The sequence below is a fragment of the Ictalurus furcatus genome, chromosome 21 (genome assembly GCF_023375685.1).
Source record: "Ictalurus furcatus strain D&B chromosome 21, Billie_1.0, whole genome shotgun sequence".
In the NCBI taxonomy this organism is placed as follows: Eukaryota; Metazoa; Chordata; class Actinopteri; order Siluriformes; family Ictaluridae; genus Ictalurus; species Ictalurus furcatus.
In genome coordinates, this window is record NC_071275.1 from 2,811,809 (window position 1) to 2,833,559 (window position 21,751).

The window sequence follows — 21,751 nt, forward strand, 5'->3', positions numbered from 1 at the left end:
TATGGGTGTGGGTGGGGGGTGTTAAATCTGACTGTTGATTATCCTTTGGTTTGTTTGACTCCTGTCCTAAGAAGGACATTTCTCGATGACACCTTTTGATTCTGACTGTTTTCTCCTGGTTTGTCTCCTCTTTCTTTTTCATTTGTACCTCTTTTATTTTATTTTTTTTCCAGGAGTCATTAATTCGTGAACAGGGCCAGCAGCATGATGAGATGTATTACCTGTGGGCTCTGAGCTTCTTCATGGCCTTTAACCGTGGAAATGGCTGCAGGCCCGAGCTCGTCTCCGAGACCCTCTCCATCCGTACCTTCCACTTCATAGAGAAGAACATCACCAACTACTATGAGATGATGCTAACTGACCGCAAAGAGGCTACATCATGGTCTCGCAGGTCAGAATGAGCACTCTGTTGCTGCTCCATCACTTTTTATCATATAAATAAATGAGGTGAATTTTCTTTATAATTAATATATATCTCTTTTATCTTTTAGGATGCATTTGGCTTTGAAGGCCTACCAAGAACTCTTGATAACTGTAAATGAAATGGATCGCTCTAAAGATGAGAACATCCGCCAGAGTGCTAATGTTATCAAGAGTAAGAAACCTCACATATTCAAATATTTTAAGGACTTTTAAAAGCCCTTTGAGGGCATATTTTACATCTCTTGGCTGCTCTGGCGCATATGACGGCTCGCTTAAAGGAAATCAGCCGATTCAGCTGCATTTCTGCTTTCCTGTGGGGAGAGGGATGTTGCATCCGGTGATATAAGTTTTATCATAAACAAGTATAATATGAATAATTTATATCAAAAGTATCAGTATACACAGCATTTCTTCTCCAGAGCTGTGTGTCCTGCTGATTTCTGTTTGCAACATATTGCTGGGTTTAATGTTGTATCAGCAGGCGTGGTAGAGGAGTCTGGAAAAATAAGTCCATTTTATTGAAGTATATTATTTTGGAGTGTCCAATAATCTTGCCTTCACTGCTTACAGGTAATATCTTCTACATGATGGAGTTCAGGGAGATCTTCCTCACCCTCTTGCGGAAGTTTGATGAGAGAATGCAGCCGTGCTCGTTTCTTCGTGATTTGGTAGAATCGACGCATCTGTTTTTACGAATGCTCGAGCGTTTCTGCAAGGGCCGAAACAATCTGCTTGTGCAGGTGAGCACAACGATGGTGGTAAATTCAGGGGAAAACTCAGTAGGAAAACTCCCTGTCCTATTGACAATTCAGGAAATTTTACAGTGAGGATATTTACCTGCCTTTTGTGGTTTATTTCAAAGGGGCTGGGTTGAGACACGAATATTTATTTCAGCTTACTCTCCTGGAAATTAGTTAACATGAGGAATTTAATACTAATATGTATTAGTATATACAACACTTTTAAAATGTTCCCAGATGAGTTCCTTTGTGCTTCGGTGTCTCAGTCTTTGTGAAAGAGGTGTGGCCCATGTTCTTGGCAGTCCTAGTAAAAAAGGGTCCACTTTGCGATTTTCTTATTTATTTATTTTTTAGTTTAAAACTATTTTCACAGTACTGAATCATGGCTGTATTTTGTTGATCGCTTTCAGTGTATCTTTTATTGGTTTTACCAGATGCATTATGCTGTCTCAGATGCATTTATCAATGCATATGAATGGATTTGCAAACACTATGGGTGTACTCACGATACTGGCTTCGTGATTTTGATCTGATTCTCCGAACATTTTGAACAAAATATGAATGAAGGAAAAATTATGTCCGTTTTCATTTCTGAATCAAAACAGCGCAAAACAATGTGCATTTCTGTCTGTATACGATTAGCTAAATAAAAATAGCTATGAACCGAGTTTTAGTATTGTAAACAAAAGATTCACAGGTACTACAGGTTCACCCTATCTTATAAATAAATCAATTGATTAATTAATTTGGATTTTGATTGAATAAACAAGGTCTCTGGCCAGAGGAAAATGATTGACTGAAACAATGAGCGCTGATGGGAATTCTCTTATCATGTACTCTCTTGTATTATAAACTGCTATTAAAACACCTTTGATACTGGGAATACTGGGTTATAGCTTCTGTTTGTGTGTTTCTGTGCTGTCAAATACCTGTGATGAATGTATTCATTTAATTACCTCTTTGAATAAGCTGATCAGCTGCCATCCTTTATTATAGCTGACTCATGTATTTTCTATATCTTGAAAGACACAGCAGAAATGGAGCTGCAACGTCATCTAAAATGGCAGATTTCCATGTCCTCTGGTTTGAAGTGCTCTTATTAACCGTTATAGTGTGGTCGTGAAACTGTATAACATATACAATGCGTGTTGGTCATTTTCATCCGGAACTGTTGGGCTAATGGATTTCACAAGTGCAGATCTCACAGGCTTTCTGCGAAAGAATACAATCATGTGACCAGTGTGCTCTGTAAATATTTAAACTCCGTGTGCAGATTGGGACGTCCGGTGTTCAAACGGTGCAACTGCATTGTATGCATAATTAATAGAATGCTGATTTCAACTGTCAATTGCACATTTCCCCGATTTTTAAAAAAAAAAAAAATTTGCATAGTGAAAAATGTATCACTACCCCTAGTAAAAACGTACTTGTTGCAGTTACTCATATTCTGTTTGTTCTCTCTCACTCTCAGAAAAAGAAGACAAAAAGGAGAAAGAAGAAAAAGAATTCAAATGCGCAGGTACAGAATACTCCAGAAGCATTGGAGGAAACATGGCAAATCGTGTCTCAGGAGCTCAGGGCCTCTGGCTTTCAGGTATGTCTTTTAAGCTTTGCTTCTTTTTTTAAGTGTTGAAGTAGAGTGTACAGGTTTGTATTTAAATGAATGTCATAAAAGGCCATGATTTGCTGATTCCTCTCTGTGTTTCTTCTATTTCATGCGCATATCAGGGCTGTTAACCTGTATGAATTTATGTGCTAGAAATTTCAAGTGTTGCAATTACAAGATGGCCCACCGTCTTGGAATACTGTTGAGGCTTCTCACCTTGACCTGTTTTCAGAGAAATAGTGGCATCAGTATTCTAGGTTTCTGGCATTTTGGTAAAAAAAGAAAAAGTGGATATTGGGGGATATTGATTTATTTCGTTTCATTAAAAATTCTCCAAATTTGCAGGCAAACTTGGTTTTATAAAGTTCTTATCTTCTATCCAGCCAATGATCATGCAGGATGAACATGTGAGAAATACAACATAGGTGGCCTTGTCCGTTCAGTATCCACGTTCTATTTACACTCTGACAGAAAAGGAACAGACTTAAAGCCTCTTTATGGCATGCTGGAGGAGAAGGTAACTTTTACCTTATATAATATATTTTCCATAAGAGCGAAACAGCAAGTGTACAACATGTGTACCGTACAGGTCTACTGTGCTCAATCATGTACACATGTTCTGGCATGTCTTAGGTACAGGAAAAAAGCTAATGCTGTGGATAACATCAGCATTAAATATTACTCATATGTGATGTGCTTAATAAAAGGAGGTGTAGCAGATTGAAGGTCAGTTAGCAGACTTTTAAGACTTTTTTTGTGTGTGTGTTTGCATTGAAACATGAATTGTATGTTCTGCTGTATTTGTAATGTTGTTAAATGAAATTTCAACATAAAATATTTTGTGTAGGAACAACTTCAGCTTTTAAAAAGGGATAGATTTTAGAGAATACAATGAGAAAAATAAAACTTATTGAAAAGCCTATATGATTATAATGTGGTCTTAATAGGACATGAATCTTTCTCTATTCAGCTATACCATTTATTAGAAGTAAAGAGATAAGAATACGAAACAGTCAGACAGAACCTTATAAAACCAAACTGTATTTGATCTTACAGAATAGTGAGGGTTTTAATGGTATTTGTCCAGTGTTCAAAAATCCACTTTCTAAATGTTTCACACTTTCGATTTTGTAAATTTGAAGTAACCTTAAAGTGTGAACCTTGTAGATCTGTAAATATACATTTCAGGATTATAGAGCTCTGCTAGCTGAAATGTCAGTATCTCAAATCATTTCTCCACCCAGATAGAACTATAATACTGAGGTCATGAAATGATTTTGTGACCATGACAAGCAGTGCCATGCGACATCAGACTTGATTTCCAACTTGGTCTTCTAGACAATAACACAATTGACTGCAACTACAATGACTCCTAGGACTTATTTGAAAAATATACACACACACACACACACACACACACACATTCAAATGATTTTCTTTCTATCAGCACAGGATGAATTTCTGAGTAAATTCTGCATGCCTAAATATTAAATTATATAACGGATTCAATTTAAAAATGAACCTATAATCCCGTTGCAGTTATCAGAAACTCTGCGAGAGGGTGCTGTGCCCTTTGATGCTACTTCTGAGGTTCCTGTTAGTGAGCAGCGGACCGAAGCCATGATCCGTATTCAAGACGCTTTGCTCGCCCGCACTGGTCCGGAAGCACTTGGGTTATTGCGAGCTGCACGGTAAAGCATGCCACTATATAAATGACATCATTAAATCATTACAGAAAATGTTCCATTTACCCGATATTCACAAATGGTGAATTTTGGATTTTCCGAAGTCAACACATGCACCGAAAGTGACTCCATATTCAAAATGCAGAAGTCAGATGTAATTCTGCATCACATTATCTTTCCTCTTCAGTCAGTTTATCAGCACAGTATAAAGAGACTGTAGAGTTTTGTACATTAAAAGAGCATGTGAGCGGAACGGTTTGACACTCCGCTCAGTTATTCCTCTCTATCCGTGTGTGCTCCGCTCAGTCGCTCACGGTCCAAGCAAACGCAGCACTCCTGTGTACCGCTCACACTCACCGTTAAAGCAAAGTTCACTCGAATCCTGCTCTCTGTAGTATACTTACTTAATACATTGCTTGAATTAATGCCTCAATTACAGTAGTAGAGATAATAATTGATATTTGTGGATAACATTCTGTTACAGGCTATGGCTTTTATTAATTTTATGAATATATTTAATTTTATTAAATTAAATTCGGTTAATTTAAGCAGGGGTGTTATCTGGACTGTTAACCATGCGGGGCTGAGCCCAGATCCTTCTCCATCAAAAAGCTTTTGTAAAAATGTGCTTCTAAATAGACTTTTTCCATGCAGTTTTTTTCCTTGCGTGTGACTGCTAATTACTTAAAAATGTGAAAATTGGACAAAAAGTTGGATTTATCATTAAAATTACCTCGGCGTGTTATCACTGTTTGCAGGACTACCAGACTGAAAAAATTTAAAACTTTTTGGCTATCTCATACGAGATTAGGCTAGTCAAGGGGAGGCACAACTAATCTATCAGTGTGTGGGTTTAGCTGCTGCACAGCCATGCAAATTACATTATCTGTCCTTAAGCTCTGCTCATATCATGTTCATGTAACTGGAACTCAGACATTTACTCACCTTGTTTTCCTGCTCAGCATGAGGGGAGGTTAGTGTTTCAGTTTCAACCCATTTACTGGAAAAGAAAATGTAAAAAAAAATCGATGTATATCTACTTTTCCCTCATACTTGTCTGACTGTGTGAGCTAGCGTTTGGCAGAATAGAGACCCGCCAGCCAATAAGACGCGAGTATTTCCACGTATATTCCTGTAAGCCTGGTCTCGCCTCTGTTCAATGAAGATATAAAATTACAACACCGCCGTCTTCTTTTATTGACGCTCAGTTACATAGTGACAAAGCCACTCCAAGTGGAGAATTATTCGGGGCTAAAGAAAAACTGGACTAATTTATGCATTTATTGTCCATTTAAACCTACTCCTTGATTGTCACATTTCTCCCATACTCAAGTTCTCTATTTGTGTATTGCCCTCTGAATACCTCCGTCACCCCCTTACTCCTCTTTTTTTAGCGAGGTGTGGCCAGAGGGAGACGTGTTTGGTTCTCTTGAGGTGGAACCTGAAGAAGAGCTTGATCTTCTGAAGCAGATTCTCTTCGCTGAACTTCCTAGTAAGTTAATCTCTAAATCGCCTGTTTCGTCATTTCATATCAGTCAGTGCAGTGAGAATAGACAGAATGGTCTAGTAAAAGTTCCTGAAAAGTGTGAATAGAAAAGTATGCAGATTGTGAAATTAATTATGTATTTGATCTGGGACATAAACAGTAACCGGCTCTAACCTTACTAAGTTGAAAAAAAAAAAAATTTTATTCAGAATTATAATGTATTCTGTATTAAGCCTGCTGAGTATGTGTGTGTGTGTGTGTTCCTTTGTTATTCAGGACCAGCGCAGGTAGAACCTGCAGTAGACGAGGATGAGGAAGGGGAAGAACTAGACGAGGAAGAAGAACTGGAGACTGTGCGTGTGTCTGAAACGGAGTTCAACTTTTTGGATTTTATCAGGCGGTAAGTGCAGAGGCACTCAGAATTAATGTTCTCAGTCACCAGTTTTCCTCTTTTTTTTGGACTTTTTTTTTTCCTAAAGGACCATGCATAACGGGAAACTCCTCTCTGCTTTTAAGCACCAGATGTGAATTTTTGGTGTGCTTATTGATTCCATGACATTCATTTCCATACAAAGCGAATTACTGTTTGGCTTTTAGAAGAGCAATAGTCAAGTTATTATTTCACTTTCAGGCAGTTTATTCAGTATAACACTTACATAATGGAACTGCAGTTCTACACTTGCTCATAACTTGTTTATAACTGTCATAATAATAATAATAGTGTGAATTGAGAAAGGCCTTTTGTTTTTTTTTCCTCACCAGGTTTGCAAACCCAAACATTGTTCGGCCGTATTTGGTGTTGCTGCGCTCGTACTCAACAAACACACCACATACCAACCACTGCATTGCCCGCATGCTTTACCGTGTTGCTGTGGACCTGAAGATGGATGCTTTGCTTTTCCAGCTTTCTGTCTTCCACCTCTTCAATAAAATCTTCACTGACCCTGCTGCCTCAGCCTATAAGGTGGTTTACCAAAATCCACTCTCGAAACGCCTAGTCATGATCATATTTTACACCGTTACAATAACATTGTTTACATTTACCTTATTCGGCTTTATCCAAAGCAACTTGCAATTTAGACAGGATCCAAAGTGTTAAGGGTCTTGCTCAAGGGCCTAACAGTAGCAGCTTTGGTCGTGCCAGGATTTGAAGTTATGACTTTCTAGCCCTGTACCTGATTAGTAGCCTAGTAACCACTTAACCACTGAAGTTCGGTCTGCCTAGCAAAAATCAGTCAATATACAGATTTCTTGTATAAACTGCAGTAATGTTTTTGGAAATAGTGTTTAACACTAGAAGCTTATCATTCATTTAATAAGGTTTGTGTTGTGATTATGTCTAAACACTGACACTAGTTTTCACTGTGGGATTATTGTGAACGCAAAGCTAACCCTACTCTAACTGGCCTATCAACAAGGCAACAAAAGAGTATATTAGAATTAGCCTAATGCATAAACTGTATACATCATTTTGTATAATATAAGTCACAGTACCTGCTAGAGGGCAAATAATTGTCGTGTAGTCCTTAAAATTATGGTAAAATACTTTAAAGGTCTGAATATTATTTTAAATCATGGGGCCAGCTGATGGGGAGCTGCTGAATCCAGAATTATACTTTGTGAAATGGTAATAATAATAAGAAGAAATGTCTTTTAATGTCTCTCTTCTCTGTTTTCTCTTCATTCTGACAGGAGCTGGTTACTTTTGCCAAGTATGTTGTGAACCGGTTCTTCTCTCTCGCTGCCCAGAACAGCAAAGCCTTCATCGAACTACTTTTCTGGAAGAACGTTGGCACTGTGAGACAGATGACTGAGGGCTACAGTGAAGATGAGTGAGTGTGTGTTTTTATGCGCGTGTCCTCATCAGTATACAAACTGTACCTTCATAAATCTTTACTCTGTGGAGGCTTAAAGATAGACCAAACCAACTATCTGTCATTTTTGCCTGTAATAGTCAAACTTTGTTTCTTAGCATAATTTGTCAAGTCAAGAGTCTTTGCGAATGATCTCTCAAGCTGTTATTGCCACCTGAAAAAGCTAGTTTCTTTTTACAATGTTTGCAAATGCTATTTTATGACACACAAACATTTTGTTGAATGCTTATGCTAATTATCAAAAAGTAGTCTGAACTTTATTCAGACTCTTTTTTTGGCATTTGTATTCCTTTATATATCTTACTACTTCGTAAAGTAAGAATTCAAGCAATGTTGTATTAAATTATCTCCTTCTGCGTGTTCTCCTTGAATGTGAGAAATATAGCTGTTTTGTTTTCTTCTTATATCAGCAATGGTGCTAAGAAAAATGCCAAATGGACATCAGAGGAGGAAGAGGAGCTTCAACGGGTATATGAAGAATACAAGGATTCTGGAGGTGAGACTGCTTTTGCTTGTGTATGCCAATAATGCTTATCTAAAATGGCATTTATAGTTGCAATCAAAATTACTCAACCCCCATTGCAAATCAGGGTTATTGTCAAATTTGACAGACTTTCAGCTGTTTGCAATGAACAAATCGAACAAAAGCAATTGAAATAGTTCAACACAACGAATGCTAGAAGTGGTTTCCCCAAAATTCAACTGAAAATACAACTTATAATGATTTCTCCAGTCTCAAATTATTAAAACCCCTCAATGGAATCCCTCACAACAGCACAAATATGCAAAACAGGTGTTGTCTCAATCAAGGGCTTCATTAGTTGCACCGGGTGTGCTTGAGCTGGAACACATGAAATAACTGAACTGGCTAGGGGTAGAAAATATGTGAAATACCTGGAAGGGGCAGAAAAAGGAAGCTATCAACGGCTGCAAGCAGATTTCTGAGAAAGCAGGTTGTGAAAATCCCTCGAGTGACTACAAAAGACCTGCAGCAAGACTTGGTGGTTTCAGTGACCCTGAGGTTTCAGTGAGCGCAGTAAGGCGTGTACTAAACGCAGAAGGTTTCCATGCCAGAACACCAAGACGTGCACCACTACTGACCCAAAAGAACCAGAAAAGTCGGCTCAAAATCATATAAATAAACCACAGAAGTTTTGGGATTCTGTTCTGTGGAACTTTTCGGCACGATGGATCAGCGGTATGTCTGGAGGAAGAAGGATGAAGAAAGAACACTCTGTCCACAGTCGAGCATGGTGGTGGCTCAGTGATGCTCTGGGGCTGCTTTCCATCCTCTGGCACTGGAAACCTGTAGCATGTGGAAGGTGAGATGGATTCATTGAAGTATCAGGAAATCGTAGGAGAAAACATCATGACGTCTGTGAGGAAGCTGAAGCTTGGGCGTCATTGGACCTTCCAACAGGACGATGATCCCAAGTATACCTCAAATTCCACCAAGGCTTGGTTGCAGAAAGTTCTGGAAGATTCTACAGGGCCATCACAGTCACCTGACTTAAACCTCATAGAAAATCTCAGGTGGGATTTGAAGAAGGCGGTTTGAAGAACCCTTGAATATTACTGAACTGGAGGCCATTGCTCATGAGGAACGGTGTAAGATTCCTCAGGAAGCTGGTGTCTGGCTATGCATCTCGTTTGCAGAAGGTCATAACAGTAAAAGGACGCTCTACTAAATACTAAAGATGCTTGCCATGAAGGGGTTGAATAATTTTGAGACTGGAGAAATCATTATAAGTTGTATTTTCAGTTGAATTTGCGGAAACCACTTGAAGCATTCGTTGTGTTGAACTATTTCAATTGCTTTTGTTTAATTTGTTCATTGCAAACAGCTGAAAGTCTGTACATTTTGACAATAACCCTGATTTGCAATGGGGGCTGAATAATTTTGATTGTAACTGTATAAATGTGATGCTATTTTATATAAGCAAACATACAGTAGGCTGCTAGGGGGTGCTGTTCCCTTGTAGAAAGTAATTTTGTGAGAAAAGACTGTTTTAAATTTACTTCTGTTTGCGAGTTTAGTACTATAACGGATATTTATATTGACTGGGTCTAATGTAGAGTTATAGGGTTATTAAAAAGACTTGTTTTTACAAGTGTTTCATAGTAAGACTGTCACTAACACTGTTTCTAACACTATTCATTTTCAGAATTTGTAGATCATTAAAATCCGCATCAATGACTGTTTTACTATTGGGTCTTTTTTGTTTCTGTGTTTATACATCAGTTCCTGACATTGTGGAGACCCTTCTGCCATTGCTCAGCACAGAACGCACCAGACGACAGGTTATGATCCAGATGGTGGCTATGGGTTTGGTGGACAGCGTAAAAGACCTGAAGAAAGTCAGGTATTTGGGCGTTGACTAGCTTACTCTGACAGAATAAAATAAAATCTCTGTGTAATTTTGAACAAACTACCGCAGACAACCTGATGCATTATTATGTGACCGTACACATGGCTGCATCTACTACCAGGTTCAGTTCCAACATTGCAGTGAGGTTGATTTGATAGTACTATTTTTACTGAGCATGCTTGTGTTTGACAAAACACAGAAGGTCACTTACTCAGGAGCAACTTGGGGTTCAGTGTCTTGCCCAAGGTCACTTCGGTATCATGTGGGCCGGGAATCGAACCGCCAAACCAACGATTAGTGGACAATCCGCTCTACCACCTGAGTCACAGCCGCCCCTAATGTGTAGACAACTTACTTTATCCTTACTTTTTCTCAGTTCATTGCTGCTTCTATGAATGTCATGTTATGAAGTGCAGTACATAAATTTAATTGCACTCAACGAAAAGATCGGTCAGTCTTCTTCAAAATAGAGTTGATTGCATAAACGCTGTGTTTTCACTGAAGACAATTCATTAAAATGATGACTCTGTGCCTGGGTGGCCTTGATGAACCTCTTTCTCTCTTGTCTTTTCTAAAGAAAAGGTACTCATATTGTGCTCTGGACTGAGGAGCAGGAACAGGAGCTGCAGATGCTCTTTGAGGAATACAAAGACTCCGATGGCAAGTTATGAACTCTTAGTGTTTCCACTAAGCTAAATCAGTTAACCCATATTAGCCAGTAGATTAGCGTCCGAGTCTAATTGTAATTTAGTTTTGCACTGGTGGTCCGAGGATAATGTTGCTCACAGATAAGGAGAGCTTTCAGGTACCAGTTTAGCGTTGTGGTAACCGCATGGCTAAATCACCCTCAAGCCTCTTTTTGAAGTTATTCAATCTCTCAGACTTGATTATCTGGTTTCTGACACTGTGACACACTGCTGTCTGTAAAACGGAAATATTCTTTCACAAAAGAATGTCAAAAGGAGTTAAATATTGAATCTGGAATCAATTTCTTTTGTTAGCCTGTTTGAAATGACTTAACTTTATTTGTGACTAGTGTTAAGATTTACACATGCCATTGCATTATTAGCTAAATTAGTTCCAATGAAAAACTAAAGAAAAGTCCAACACCTAGCATGGCTTTGGAATAAAGTGAACCATTGGGGAACCATTGGAATAAAGGTGCGCGTTTCAACGTTGACACAACTATACAATTTTGGTAGCTTACAAGTGACTTTCTCTGAATTACTCTGTGATTTCTGTAGATGTGCTGGGAAATATACTGAAGCACCTGACTGCTAAACGCTCCAGAGCACGAGTCGTGGATAAAATCATCAGCATGGGCCTGGTTTCTGAGCGCAAAGATCTGTATAAGAAACGACGCCGCAGTACTGCTGGGAAAAGTCGGGGAACGGTAGAATCCAAACTAAATAATTTTTTATATTGATCCATGTTTCTCCTTGTCCACCAGTATCCTTGACCTTAACAAGCTTCTATATAAGTTTAATGTGTTCTTATCATTATGACAGACTGAGGAGGACTTTTTTGCCGACCTGAGTGGAGAACCCAGAGATGATATGATTCACAGGGATGAGGAAGAAGATGAATTGGAGGAAGATGATGATGATGATGATGATGATGATGATGGAGAAAAAGAAGAGATTAGACCTGTCCGAGAAAGGAAAGTCAATAGGCGAGAGAGTATTGTGGAAAAAAACATCAGTGTGGGATCTGTGGCTCAGAGCTTGCGGAGGGAAGGTGAATACCAATAATGAGAAAAAAGGAACTGTTTCTAATAAGTAAATTTAGTCATCATGACAGTTTGATTTACACTCTGGTGTTTTTCACTGGTAACAGGTATGGCAGGGGCGGTCTTATGGCTTCAGAACTGCCTGAACAGAGCAGCAGATGATCGGGAAGAAGACGGTAATTATAAATTAAGATATAAATAATACATCAGTTCATCAGTCAGTAAATTTTAAGTGTGTGTTTTGTTACTTTCCTCTAAGAACACAAAAACACATGACAAAAGAAGCAGAAAATTATAGAGCCAAAATTCATTATCACAAATGGAAAAAAATGAGAGAGTAATCAAGCAAATGGGTATTTGTTTTTAAATTATGTTCGATTTCATTTTTGTCTGTGTTGTGTCTAGACGTGTGATATTTTGCTTGTGGATCTTGTAATTTTCCTCAGGTGTTTCTCACCCTGTGGCACTGGTTCCTCTGACAGAGGAGAACGAAGATGCAATGGAGGACAAAAAATTTCAAAGGCTTCTTCGCAAAGTTGGCATACGTGCGCCAGCTGATGAACAGGTTAAACAAGATTTTAATTAGGATTTGACTGTTAGTTTGAGGTGCAAAACACTTGAGGAAATTTGTTGTTTACCATCAACGTCTTATAGCTTTAATTTCTGGGTTTTGCCTGTGAAGCATTTTTTGTTAAAAGTGATAAAACAACATGAAGACCAAAGAGCTGCCTATATGAGAAAAGCAAGCCATTTTGAAGCTGAGAAAAAGAGGGGAAATCAATCAGAGCCATTGCACCAGCATTGGGCTTAGTAGTGATGGGCGATATGGACTTAAATCTATATCACTATATTTTCTGGTATTTATTGATTTATTGCAATAACGATATCAGTGACGATATAAAATATAAACCAGTCACCACTGTTTGTAGCTACAAGGGATTGCTGTGATCTTGAGAGCCTCAGAATTACAAACATTGATCTAAAAGTAAAACTGATTTTCTGTAACCAAACCAGTTCCAGATTGTAGAGGTCGCTCCTCTTTTAGCGATAAACTCCTTCTCAGCTTCATGTCCGCCTTCCGCTATACTTGTTTTCTCTCTGCACGTGAGCTGCGAATGGGTCGCAGACCGTCGCATACAAATACGTCATCAACTAGGCTTTATCGTTATTATCACGGGAAGAAAATTCTTATTGTGGGAAGAGTTTCTACCGGTGTATCTCAAATGATAAGATATCACCCATCCCTCGGGCATAATCAGTACAACAATTTGGAATTTCCTGAAAAAGAAAGAAACCACTGATGTATTAACAACCAGACATCGAACAGGTTGTCCAAGGAAAACAGCAGCAGATGTGAAGTTATCACAATCCACCGTTTGAAGAAGCCTTGGAGACTCACAAAAAGAAATACAAAGATGAGCCACAAAAGTTCTGGAACAAAAATTAACCCCTACCAAATGGAAAAAGAAAGGATCTGGTCATGATCCAAAACATACGAGCTTATTGATCAAGCACTCTGGCGGTAGTGTCATGGCTTGGGCTTGCATAGCTCCTGGAACAGGCTCAATAATCTTTATTGATGATCTGACTCATGATGATAGCAACAAGGAGGGGTGGATGTGAAATATCGGGAAATGACAGCTGAAATTCTGATATCGTCTCGTATCCATCTTTTGATCTCAAACCCAAATGTCTTTAATGTATAACAAAAACACAGGAACTGACATTGAAATCCCAGTACTTTTGGAGGGGACTGTAATTGAATCGTGAAACATGTCTTGTACACACACATGCTCCATTTGCATGTGTGTGTCTGCTTTGTTAGTTTTGCACTGGAGCTATGAAGATAATATAGCCACTAACCTAGTAAGGAAAGCTTATGGTGTGACTTTAAGAAAACATCTGAAACTGAATCAGTTCTGAATACTTTTTTCCATTTATGGTATTATATCAGACTGACTTGATCCTGGATCATTTACACAGTTATAGCTGTAGTTATTAACTATGCTGAAATTCCCTGGTCCAGATATTATGGTGTGTGTGTTCTTTGTGTACTTCAATGACCAGGAGTCTTTCTGGAGGATTCCTGCAACTGTGAGCATCTATCAGCTACGGTCATTTGCGGCGTCTCTCGACCAGGCAGAGGAAAGCGAGGTCAAAGTTCAAGAGGAAACTGAAGTAGGGATGACTGTGAACCCTGAATTGGTGCAGAATGATGATGAAGGCCATGACTCCCAGGAGTTCAGAGCTCAGGCACTCCGAGCCCTGCTGCTGGCTCGCCAGAGGAAACGCTGCTCTGAAGACACAGAAAGTAATTCATGATTGTAGGCTTTTTAGATGATTTATTTGCTTATTTATTTCTTTTGTAGTCATGCAAGTCGTGGTAACTTTGAGCTTTAACGTTGATATTAATAGAATCTTGTCTATAGTGTTTAATTTAACTGTGTATTTCTCTCCTTTTTCAGAAGATTCTTCTGATGTGGATGCCACTTCTGAAAGCGGAACACAAAGGTAGATCCTCTTATATCCCTTAATAATATGCCGCCAATTTTCCACACAGTTTTAATAAAGGATTCCATAAAAGCCTGTTTTCACTTTAAGCAAGTAATTAAGTATAATAAGCAATGTATACAATCAGAATGGTTTACTAAAATCAGAGTTATGTGAAATAGGAAATTACACTGACCATCTACTTTATTAGGAACACCTGTACACCTGCACATTCATACAATCATCTAATCAGCCAGTCATGTTTCAGCAGCAATGTGGCAGTATCTGCAAAAAAAAAAAAAAATCCTCCAGATACAGGTCAAGAGCTTCTGTTAATGTTCACCTCAAACATCAGAATGGGGGGAAAACTGTGATCTGTGGCTTTGATCATGGCATGGATTTTTGTACCAGAAGGGTTGGTTTGAGTATTTCATAAACTGCAGATCTCCTGGGAAATTCACATGCAACAATCTGTAGAGTTTCAAGAACCTGGAGAACAAGAATCTGAAGCTATCATGGGCACAGACTCACAAACACTATACAGATGAAGACTGGAAAAAGATCAGGTGATTCAATTTTTTTTCTTTTCTAATCTTCAACTGTTCGGTTTTGATGAACCTGCGCCCATGATGGCGTCAGATTCCTGTTCTTGACTGCTAGGAGTGGAACCTGATGTGTTGTTCTGGTGTTGTAGCCCATCCACCTCTAGGTTAGATGTTTTGTGCGTGCTGAGAGGATTATCTGCTCACCACGGTTGTAAAGCATGCTTATGAGTTATACTTCCTTTATCCTTCCTGGCAGCTCAAGCCAATTGGGCCATTTTCCTCTGACCTCTTTTATCAACAAGGCATTTCCACCCACAGAAGTGTCGCTCACGTAATGGGTTTGTTTTTTTTCGCACCATTCCGTGTAAACGTCAGAGACTGCTGTGTGTGAAAATCCCAGATCAGTAGTTTATGAAATCAAACCAACATACCATGCCACAATCAAAGACACAGAGATCACACTTTTACTTAATTCTGGTGTTTTATGTAGAGCTCTTGACCTGTATTTGCATGATTTTTGCATTGCACTGCTGCCACACGATTGGCTGATTAGATAACTGTGTGAATGTGCAGGTGTTCATAATAAATTGGACGGGGAGTGTAAATTGCACGGTATATTTTGCCATCAAGAAAAGGACGAGCTGTTCACATATAATGCGCTCGGTTTGTACTCTCAAGTTCATTATTAAGGACGGTACCTATTTTGCACATACCAGGACCAATCTTGCATTGCAGTGCAAATTGACCAAATCTGATTTGCTTTGCGCTACACTCACATGGCATATCCACGTATATTGTCACTGCAACAACCCAGACATCTGTACAGCAAGTACAATGCAGAGATGACAAATATCAGCTGGTTTCCTAGCAATATGCTGATTTAAAAAAAAAAAAAAAAAAAAATTCCCCCATGAATTGTTTTCTGTTAATGGCTCTGAATATATTCACCAGGCAAGAATATCAAAAAGAAAATAGTTTTTTAACAAATAAAGGAGATGGGTCATGTCCTTCATTGTTCCAGACCCGGATCCTTCGATGAACTGCTGTCGTGCTGGTCCATGTTGTTTTAGTTTTTTCTGCATTTAACATCAGGGAGGGTTTTGCAGTAAATGGAGGGGAGAAAAAAACATGTTCAGAAATCTGATTTGAAGCCACAAACTTGAAAGTCCAGTTTCATGTTGCTGACTGCAGAACATCTGGCCTGAAATTAGATATGTCAAAATATCAGATTTGAGCAGTTTTGTTTTTCAGTTACATCTTCCATTATATTCTGTACTCTACAATTTTCTCATGTTTTATACAAACAGATCAACAAATCATCACCATTCAAGACTTCTTGTTATTTATTCAGGGGTTTTTTTTTCTTCTTCCAGATTTAGACTGAGCTTCTGTTAAATCAACTGTATGCTAAAGTTTTTATGCTTACTTACAAACAGACCAACAAATTCATCTAGGTTCAATGATTTTGCCCTTCTGGACACACTATTTAGTAAACCCGAATTGCGCATAGCCTCTGCCGTAGTGGACCTGAGAGAGTCCAGGTTTTAGTGCAGAAAAACTCCACTCACAAGAAGCGGTACTAACTGAAACAGCTACTTTGCACAGTTTGAAGAGCTCAAAAAAAGGCTCAATGTAAGGCTCAACTATGTACGCTTTATGACACTAGAGGGTCTTGGCACAAAACTCTGTATTTTCCTCAGTCTCACTCCCAGGATTCCTGTCTGTTTCTGCTTGCTCTACTGTGCCCTTGCTGTTCAAAACAGTCTCTCCAACTGACCATTCTTCCTACTAGTCACCATGATTGTCTTTGGGGTTTTTTTTTTGTGTGTGTGTGTTTTTTTTTGGGGGGGGGGGGGGAGAAGAACGATATATGACCTTTCCTCTTCATTTTGGAGAGAACATTCATTTCGTACCACCACCACAATCGGTGATATATTCATTAACTTTGCTTTTTGCATCATTTTTTGCATCCAGTCTGGATAACAAGCCCTTTCTGTGTCCTAGTGCTGCTGTTGAAGGTAAAACCTCAGGGAAGAGGAGTCGTGTGTTGGACAGTGATGACGATGATGATGATGAGAGAGGTACTTTAAAATATTTCAAAATCCAACATACTGTCTTTCCATTAGCTTTCAAACCATGACAAATTCTTACTTTTGCACTTGCATTATTTTGATTTAATATGACATTGTTTTCTGGCAGTTCTTTAGCAGGTAGCCACCCCTGACACTAAATGATGATATGAGCATGCATAGTGCAGTTGGCTGTACCAAAAAATCTCAGTCGTCTATTTGCAGGTACAGCATGACAAATAATTAACCGCACCTGAAGCTTTCGTAAAATAAAAAATGAAACGGTACCATAACGAAGATGAACTGTATGTCGATACGTGAAATTCTGGAGGGAACGTCGGACGGCGTGGCGCAGTGATGTAATGACGTGCTGTTAATCGATCTATGTTCTATAACGTTAAACAGGAACATGAAAGGAGTATTCTAAACGTAACTCGTGTAAACACCTTAATCACAGTATTGTCTTATTCAGAATAAGTTCAATGATTAGATTATTGTTGTCCATGTAAACGTAGTCATAGACTGCATGTTTCCCAGCTCCTGAGGCTGTAAAACAAGCCCAAATCACCCCCACTCCATCACCTTGCTTCACAGTTGGTATGAGGTTTTCACCAAACATGGTGCTGTGATGAGCAGTCACCTCCACTTTGGTCCAAAATACTAAATATGTATAAATGTAAACACACAAATAGAAATACCTCTATACTATATAATAACATTATACTTGTTTCATTTCTCCTCCAAACAAGGCTTTCTTGATTATCAAGACACACATGAAAGGTCAATGAACAAACACATGAATTATGCGTGGCACAAAATAAACACTCTTCATTTGCCCTTATCTTCCATATCACGACCCTCTGCCCTCTCGCTCCTGGCTTTTTTTAATCAGCTGGTCCAAAGTTATTTAATATAGTTTTTTTTTTTTTTTCAACTCTCCACTTCAAACTCTTCTCTCTCTTTCTTGCCTTTTTTTGACTTTCAACAAAAATAAGTGGCAGCCTGTGTCAGTGCAATAAAAAAATGAAAGTGGTACAGTAAAAGCCCATCGTGGCTTGAGAATCTGCATCAATGACAGCTGATGGAGAAGTGTTCCCATTGGATGCAGTATGTAGGTATTTTGGTTAATCAGGAAAGTCAACATTGTTCAGCCACACACAGAATATCCCTTCTGCGCTTATGTGCGGAAACTCTCTTTCGGAGGCTTTCGCGTGGATAAAAGATAGAAACTCTCATTTTCCGAACATAGTGTAACCAGTTCAAACTGGAACGTTGTCCCCCCCTTGAAATTGAGGCCATGAGTCTAGCCAATACAAACTCGAGTTGGAAATGTACTCCCCAATGTGTTGCTTAGTCCTGATATGCCATGCGCAGCACAGGAAAGGAAACAGCCGCTCATGCCATCCATTGAACAGGACATTTGGGTTGCAATTTAGAAGAAAATAAACCTATCATTTTATCTCCTTTTATTTTTTAAACGACATTTTAGTCTCGTCTTTTTCCGTCAATGATATTGCCTGTTGATATAGTCACAGTTAGTGTTTAATGACTCTGGTGCCATCCAGTCAGTCTTGTCTTAGTCATGGGGGGAAAGAGTTTTCGTTAACAAAATTAACACTATTGGTGAGGACCACACAATTTTTATGATAAATATGTTAAATAAAAGCAGAAGTGAAGCAGGGTGACAGTTCTTTTCCCCGTGGCTGTATATGAGTTTGTTGAACATCCCATTCCAAAACCATGTGGATTGATATGGAGTTGCCCCCAACCCCCCTTTGTGGCTATCACAGCCTCCACTCTTCTGGTAAGGGTTTTTACAAGATTTTGGAGTGTGGCTGTGGGAATTTGTGCCTATTCAAACAAAAGAGCATTTGTGATGTCTGCTGTGACGTTGAGACACTCTTGTAAGAATTACTCAAATGCTCTGCTTTACCTAACTTGATCTTGCCATGAAAATATCCAGTGATGCTGGCATGGCATTAAAAGATCAATAAATGAATAATAAATTGAGACACTGTTGTTGGCATGAAGGCCTAATTTGCAATAGAATTTCGAATCATCCCGAACATGTTCGCTGGGGTTGAGGTCAGGGTTCTGTGCACGCCACTGGAGTTCCTCCAAACCAGACTCATCAAACCATGTCTTTATGGTCCTCGATTTGTATACATGGGTATTGTCATGCTGGAACAGGAAAGGGCCTTCCCCAAACTGTTGCTACAAGGTTGGAAGCATACAGTCTAAAATGTCTGTGTATTCTGTAGTATTAACCTTACCCTTCACTGGAACTAAGGGGCCTAGACCAAACCCTGCAAAACAGCCCCAGAGCGTTATCCCTCCTCCACAAACCTTTACTGTTGGCACTGTGCATTCCGCTAGGTAGAGTTCTCCTGGTATCTGTCAAACCCAGCTAGTGAAGCATGATTCATCACTCCAGAGAACATTTCCACTGCTACAGAGTGCAGTGGTGGCGGGCTTTACACCACTCCAGCTGAGGCTTGGCATTGCAGATAGTAATCTTAGGCTTGTGTGCAGCTGCTTGTCCATGGAACACGTTTCTTGAAGCTCTCAACATACATTTCTTTTGTTAATGCTGCTTCCAGGGTCAGTTTGTAACTCTGTAGTGAGTGATGCAACAGAGGAAAATCTATTTTTATGCGCTAGGTGTTTCGGCACTCAGCGGTCCAGCTCTGCTTGATTTTATGCACCTGTTAGCAATGGGTGTGGCTGAAGCACCTTTACTCAGTAATTAGGAGGGGAGGGCACATACTTTTGGCCATAAAAGCAAGAAATCATCCTGAATTGTGAAAGTTGCCCTGGTCATATAACTGCTATTCTTTTGTTGTTTTGTAGGTGAGGCCTCTCCTTCTAGAACGAACGTTGAAACCGAGGGAGGCAATCACTCGGACGAGGAAACTCGCTCTGCTCCTGCCAAGCGAAGGCGCCACAGGGTGCTGAGTGATGATGAGGATGATGACTAGAAGCTGCGAATTTGGACCAACCACTCCCCTAACCTCCATCCCCCGACACACACCCCAACTCCAACAAACACAATGACTCTACCATTTCCTATTACAGTCCACTTTTAAATATATTTGAACAACTTTTTGTTTCACATAAACAACTTTTGTTTGTGAGCTACAGTCAGGTATTAGGTCTGGAGTAAAGCAAAGCCGTGGTCCTGATGCTGCAGATGTAAACAGCTTGGTTATCTTCACACAAACCTGATTTAGATACTGCTCCTTGAAAGGAAGGCGTTGTCTGAAGGAAACATCCAGATATACGGATTTTTTTGCTTTGCTGAGAATATCTGCAAGCTGTTTGGAAGTGCAGGTTTTGTACATTTAAAATTGTTTCTAGAATATAGAATACTGTAATAATTTAGGATTCTTGATGGTGTCTTAATTTCAGAATTTTGAAATGTTTGTGGCCCACATTTGAGCTCCACGTTCTAGCCTTAACACATGCATATGTCCTATCTGGACTTCCATAAGCGTTAAAATTTAATACATGAATGTCATCCAAATAGCACTTATTCTACATCCTTGGCTTGATTGCACATCCTCAATAATTCTCACTCTGAGTGATAGATTCAGTGATGCAATAGATACCTGTCCCTGGTTTGGTGTTGGCTATAAAAATGGTTATAGTGTTGGAGATCTTATCTTTAGTACTTGTTTTCAGATTGTGTTCAGTCACTGGGGGATAGATTATGCTAAGGTCTGTACCTATTGAATAAAGTTTGATTTAAGTAAATATTACACCACAGCGCTGCTGAATTCTCGATTCGGATTGGCTGACAGATGTTCTGAGGTCCAGTCAGGTCTTGACCGCTTTACAGTTCGCTAAGTTAGCAGAAATAATGCAGAAAAAAAAGTTATACTACTATCCACCACAGCACACACATTTAACAACAAACAAAATGACAGAGTTTAAGTTTAGCAAGAGGAATTTTCCCCCATTTATCCATTATGTATTTCTTCAGCTGCACAACTGTACTGCCTTCATTGCCTTATTTTGCGCTTCATAATGTGCCACACATTCTAAATCAGAGACAGGTCAGGACTGCAGGCAGGTCATGCTAGCACCCACCGTTTTGCACTCAAGCCTCCATCAGTGAACAGTGGAGAAGTTCAACAAAACAGACTTCATGTAAACTGTAATGAATTTTCCTGGTTGCACGGTTGCACTATTTGACTATGTAGTATTAGCACGTTTAGAGAAGGGATTTATTTTTAATCACGCTATCCGCTGTCACCCAGATGAAGATGGGTACCCTTTTGAGTCTGGTTCCTTTTCAGGTTTCTTCCTCATAGCATCTGACGGAGCTTTTCCTTGCCACCATCACCTCTGGCCTGCTCATTAGGGATAAATTCATACATTTAAAATCTATATCCTGAATTTATATATTTCTGTAAAGCTGCTTTGGGACGATACCCATTGTTAAAAGCGCTATACAAATTAAACTGAATTGAATTGTATTCTGCTTTGCATAGTAAAGCCTTAACTAGTATCTGTGGATGCAGCGGCGAATGGTGTTGACTGTCATTGTTTATCAAAGTATTCCTGAGCCCATGTCAGGATCTCCATTACACACTCATGACAGTTTTTAAGACAGTGACGTCTGAGGGATCGAAGATCACGCGCATTCAGAAGTGGTTTTCGGCCTCGCCCTTTACGCACCGAGATTTGACCGGATTCCTTGAATCTTTTAATTATATTGTGCGCTGTAGAAGGT

At 39.3% G+C, this 21,751-nt stretch overlaps 1 protein-coding gene across 2 annotated transcripts in view; it reads left to right on the top strand.

The window, feature by feature from the left end:
• timeless (timeless circadian clock) overlaps positions 1-21,184 on the top strand; it is a 30,328-nt gene extending 9,144 nt beyond the window's left edge. For both annotated transcript variants that reach the window (XM_053653062.1, XM_053653063.1), the window contains exons 11-30: positions 174-391; positions 492-595; positions 994-1,163; positions 2,635-2,757; positions 4,309-4,460; positions 5,849-5,946; positions 6,217-6,340; positions 6,703-6,904; positions 7,633-7,772; positions 8,225-8,310; positions 10,057-10,177; positions 10,761-10,843; positions 11,428-11,576; positions 11,692-11,920; positions 12,020-12,088; positions 12,359-12,477; positions 13,980-14,223; positions 14,378-14,423; positions 16,952-17,028; positions 19,867-21,184. In XM_053653062.1, the coding sequence (XP_053509037.1) occupies positions 174-391; positions 492-595; positions 994-1,163; positions 2,635-2,757; positions 4,309-4,460; positions 5,849-5,946; positions 6,217-6,340; positions 6,703-6,904; positions 7,633-7,772; positions 8,225-8,310; positions 10,057-10,177; positions 10,761-10,843; positions 11,428-11,576; positions 11,692-11,920; positions 12,020-12,088; positions 12,359-12,477; positions 13,980-14,223; positions 14,378-14,423; positions 16,952-17,028; positions 19,867-19,994 (2,682 nt within the window). In that variant the 3' untranslated portion in view covers positions 19,995-21,184. The remainder of the gene's footprint in view (positions 1-173; positions 392-491; positions 596-993; positions 1,164-2,634; positions 2,758-4,308; positions 4,461-5,848; positions 5,947-6,216; positions 6,341-6,702; positions 6,905-7,632; positions 7,773-8,224; positions 8,311-10,056; positions 10,178-10,760; positions 10,844-11,427; positions 11,577-11,691; positions 11,921-12,019; positions 12,089-12,358; positions 12,478-13,979; positions 14,224-14,377; positions 14,424-16,951; positions 17,029-19,866) is intronic.
• The last annotated feature ends 567 nt before the right edge of the window (positions 21,185-21,751 follow it).